The sequence below is a fragment of the Adiantum capillus-veneris genome, chromosome 17, assembly GCF_014529385.1.
Source record: "Adiantum capillus-veneris isolate H3 chromosome 17, ASM1452938v2, whole genome shotgun sequence".
NCBI classification, from domain to species: domain Eukaryota; kingdom Viridiplantae; phylum Streptophyta; class Polypodiopsida; order Polypodiales; family Pteridaceae; genus Adiantum; species Adiantum capillus-veneris.
The window spans coordinates 105211431-105215839 of NC_140947.1; the positions used below are offsets into that span (position 1 = coordinate 105211431).

The 4409-nt window shown below is 39.3% G+C and overlaps 1 protein-coding gene across 1 annotated transcript; it reads left to right on the forward strand.

The window, feature by feature from the left end:
* The first annotated feature begins 792 nt into the window (after nt 1-792).
* LOC147437823 (uncharacterized) lies at nt 793-3733 on the forward strand. The gene is made up of 2 exons (XM_086486622.1): nt 793-825; nt 3092-3733. Exons 1-2 carry the CDS (start codon nt 793-795, stop codon nt 3731-3733), a joined length of 675 nt encoding a protein of 224 aa, XP_086342748.1.
* Nucleotides 3734-4409: the final 676 nt, after the last annotated feature.

Consider the following 4409-nt stretch of genomic DNA (forward strand, 5'->3'; position numbering starts at 1 on the left):
TTCGTTGAAAGTGATTATGAAATTGACATGTATGTGGACCTAAATGAAGACTCAACCTGCTGCAAAAAGATATTTGTGGCACATGTCGAAGGATGTGCAGGTTTCGAGGGGGTGGATGTCATGTCGTGGCACGTGCATAATGTGAAAAAAATATATATACCTCACTCTTAATGTTTTTTATGTGTGGGAACAAATGCTACAATGTACATAGTGTGATATATACAAAAAAGAACACCATGCTTGCATGTTACCATATACATGTGATAGTAATGTGTGTGAACACACTTAGGACTGTTGGGGTATTTTTTTCCCTCTTTAGGAGGTTTTTTTTTCTCCTGCATTATATATACGTCCATCATTCTAGGGCCATCTGTCTTTCATTGCACACTAAGTAAAACACTATTGGTTGTGTGCCTTGAGCTTCCTTCAATTGGTATCAGAGCAGGTTGCGTCCTCCCTCTCTTAGTCGCCAGAAGCTTCAGCACACACTTGCTCACTTTTTCCGATTTCTGTGAGCTTTGGTGAGCGTTTGCAGGTTGACAAAAACCTCAGGAGAGCATGAAGAGCTTAGTCTACTCAGATTTTTGATTCGGGCTCATTTCAACCTTCGTTTCCACTACAGGCAGTACTGCACATGCTATTTTGTCATTTTGTGCACAATTTATGTCAGTGTTATTTTTTTCATAACAAGTCCCTTATGGTCTTCTACGGTTTGTGCTATATAGCATGTGTTGTTCCCGCATCGTTTCTCCTCTTTTCGTGCAGTTTTTACATCAGGTGCAAGCATTCGTCATGGCGGACAACAACACAGATGTGTTCAAGATGGTTGCTGATGTTGAGAATAGATTGGATGGGGACAATTACCCTATGTGGGCTTACATGATGCAACATGTCCTTGTGTCAAAGGGTGTCTGGAATATTGTGAAGGGCATTGATATACGTCCTGGTTCTGAGGATGTAGGTGATGTTGAGGCTGTTACATGTCTTGCTACAAGGATTGATGATGTTAGAGTTGTTTGGACTACAGAAGAATAAGCTCATTGGGATATAAAAGATGCGCAGTCTCATGCATTGATTGTGTTTTCTGTGAAGTGCACTATTACTCCTCACATTTGTTCAGCAAAATCTACAAAACAGGCTTGGGATATTCTGGTTGGTCTTTATGCAAGTCGCAATGAGGCAAAAATTTCATTGATGCGTAAAGAGCTAGAGTCAAAGATTATGCATGAGGAAGATGATATGGACACTTTCCTTTCTTGTGTCAAGGATATCAATGAGCAACTAATTTCTATAGGTTAAGTCATTTTAGACAATTCCCTTCTGCAGCCTGTTCTTGATGCCTTGCCAGATTCTTACCAAACTTTTGCTAGTACTTGGAGACGTATGACCCAAGGAAATCCTGAATTTGTCAAGTTTGGTGCATTATGCACATTGCTCTTGTAAGAGTCACTTTCCAGAAAAAATAGGACTAGACAATGTACAATTGAACACGCCTTTATTGTTTCTCAAAGAAAAAGTGGTACAGCTTTATAGCCACTTCTCATGTTTCTTCTTCGAGTGGAAAATCACCTGTTCCTAATGCTTCTGCTGGCAACAATTCATCTAGAAATTATGGTGATAAGGGAAAAAAGAAGATGTATTGCCATCATTATAAAGCTAATGATCACTTGATCAAGCAGTGTCCTAACTTGAAGGCTAAAGAGGCTAAGAAGAAAGAGGGTGGTTCCACTACAACTATTGGTTCCACTACAAATGCACCTATTGTTGATACATCTTTGAAAGGAGACTGTGATGCTGATGTTGATGCAGAATGGGCTTTTAGTGCAGAGTGTACCTATAATCCATATGTCCATGATGCATGCATGTTAGCTGCTTCAGACTCACATGTGTGGTATCTTGACAGTGGTGCTACAAAGCACATTACCCCACATCGTGATTTGTTCACCTCTCATGAGTTTGTCCCTCATGGGAATTTAGTTACTTGTGCCAACAATGCCTCTTATCTAGTTCAGGGAGTTGGAAAGATTGTGCTTACTGCTACAAATAAAAATTCTTTCACACTTGTTGATGCACTTTATGTACCTAGGATCAAGAAGAAACTTTTGACTGTAATTGCACTTGCTAGACTTGGTCTTGTAGTCAAATTTGTGGATGACAGATGTACAGTACATGATCTCAATTTCGGTGATGAAATCGCTGCATTTGGCATTTCTATGTCATGGGATATATAACCTCACTTTGTATGACAAGTGTGGGCAAAATTTTGCAAATGCAGTTGTAGATTCAAAGGCTATGTTAGATGAAAAACTTTGGCATGCATGTTTTGGTCATGTGAATTTTATCAGTTTGTTGCGTTTGCAAAATTCTAATATGGTTGCTTCTTTGCCGCCTCTTGAAGCACCTGTCAAACACATTTGTGAAGGTTGTATTTTGGGTAAGATGCAGCGTTCAAAGTTTCCAAAGGATGCTTCAGCTAGGGCCACATACAGGTTGCAGCTTGTGCATATTGATGTTTATGGGCCCATGCAAACTCCGTCCTTGGGCAATCACCTTTACTTTGTGACTTTCATTGATGATTACTCTAGGCATGGATGGGTATTTCCACTTAAAGTGAAGTCCGAATATTTATGTGCTTCAAGCAATTTTTAGCTATGGCTGAAAATGTCTCAAAATGTACTATGGGAACCCTTCGTTCCAATCAAGGGGGGGATTATGTGTAGTATATGTCTCATGAATTTAATGCATTTTTGGCCAATCGTGGGATAAAACACCAATGTACAGTGCCTTATATGCCTCAGCAAATTGGTGTTGCTGAGAGGAAAAATAGGTCACTTACAAAAATGGCACAATGTATGGTCAAAAGTCGAGCTTTGCTGCATTCTTTTTGGCTTGAGGCCATCATGTGTGCCACTTATGTACTAAACAGGTGTCCTACAAAAGCAAAGCTTTGTAGTCTATTATCCATATGAAGCATGGCATGATAAAAAGCCTATACATGCGTGTTTTTGGATGTTTGGCATATGCTTTGGTGCCACAAATACAGCACAAAAAATTGGATGATAGGGCTATCAAATGTTTTTGGTTGTTATAGTGCTTAAAGCAAAGATTACAAATTGTATCATCCACAAACAAGGCGTATTCTGGTTTCACGGATGTTGTCTTTCTGGAAGATTCTATTCAGTCCTTGTTGTCATGTACTAGAGACGGTAATGTAAGCTCACAAGACATTTATGACACTTTGTTGCCTCTTTTCACCGGTGGAAGTACAAATGTAGATTCCAATAAGGCAAACGTACAACTGGGGGTTTCTAAAAATGTTACAGATCAGCCTATCATTGATGCATATGTACATGAGGTACTTGATGAGGAAAGGGCTAAGAATGAGCAAGCTAGAGGTAGGCCTAAATGGCTGGTGCATACTTTGTGTGGCAGTAAATTGGATGCACCTTTGTCTAGTCGTACTCGTTCAGGTTCTCTCTATGCATCTTATGCATCAGATTGTTATGCTTTGGATGTGACTAGCTTACATGATGTTGAGGAACCTCTATCTTTTGATGAAGCAACGAATTCAAAAAATTGGATGGCTACCATGCAATCAGAATATGACGCACTTATGGAAATTGACACATGGACTTTATGTGATTTGCCTCCTAGCAAAAAGTCCATTGGTACGAAGTGGGCTTACAAGTTGAAACGCAAGCCGGATGGTCAGATTGATCGCAATAATGCTTGACTTGTTGCAAAGGGTTATACACAGCAAAAAGGCATAGATTATGAAGAGACTTTTGCTCCCACTTGTTGTATGACTATTGTGCATTTTCTATGTGCATTGGCATCTCGTTTTGGTTGGGATGTACGTCAATCAAAAATTGTAACTACTTTCTTGAATGGTGACATATTTGAGGAAGTTTATGTAATGCATCCTTGCAGTTTTGTCAAGAAAGGACAAGAGGATAAGGTGTGTAAATGTAAGAAAGCTTTGTATGGGTTGAAGCAATCTCCTCCTGCGTGGTATGAGAAGGCTTTCGTTAACAGTCTAACAAAAAGCACATTGTATGTAAACCGTGAGGGTGATTTACTTCTCATTGTGGTTCTTTATGTAGATGATTTGCTGATCACTAGACCAAGTGAGAGACATATTTTTGAATTTAAGGCTGATTTGAATGCTACTTTCAAGATGAAATATCTGGGGCTGTTGCATCATTACTTGGGTATATAATTTAAGCAGTGTGATGGTGGTATTGCCTTGTGTTAGAAAAGTTACATAGAGACATTGCTATGTAAGTTTGGACTTGAGGATTGCAAACCTATTGCCACTCCCATGGAAACAAGTTTGAAATTGAGTCTTCATGATGTTGGTGATCTTGCAGATATCACTCTATACCAAAATTTTGGATGCCTCATTTATG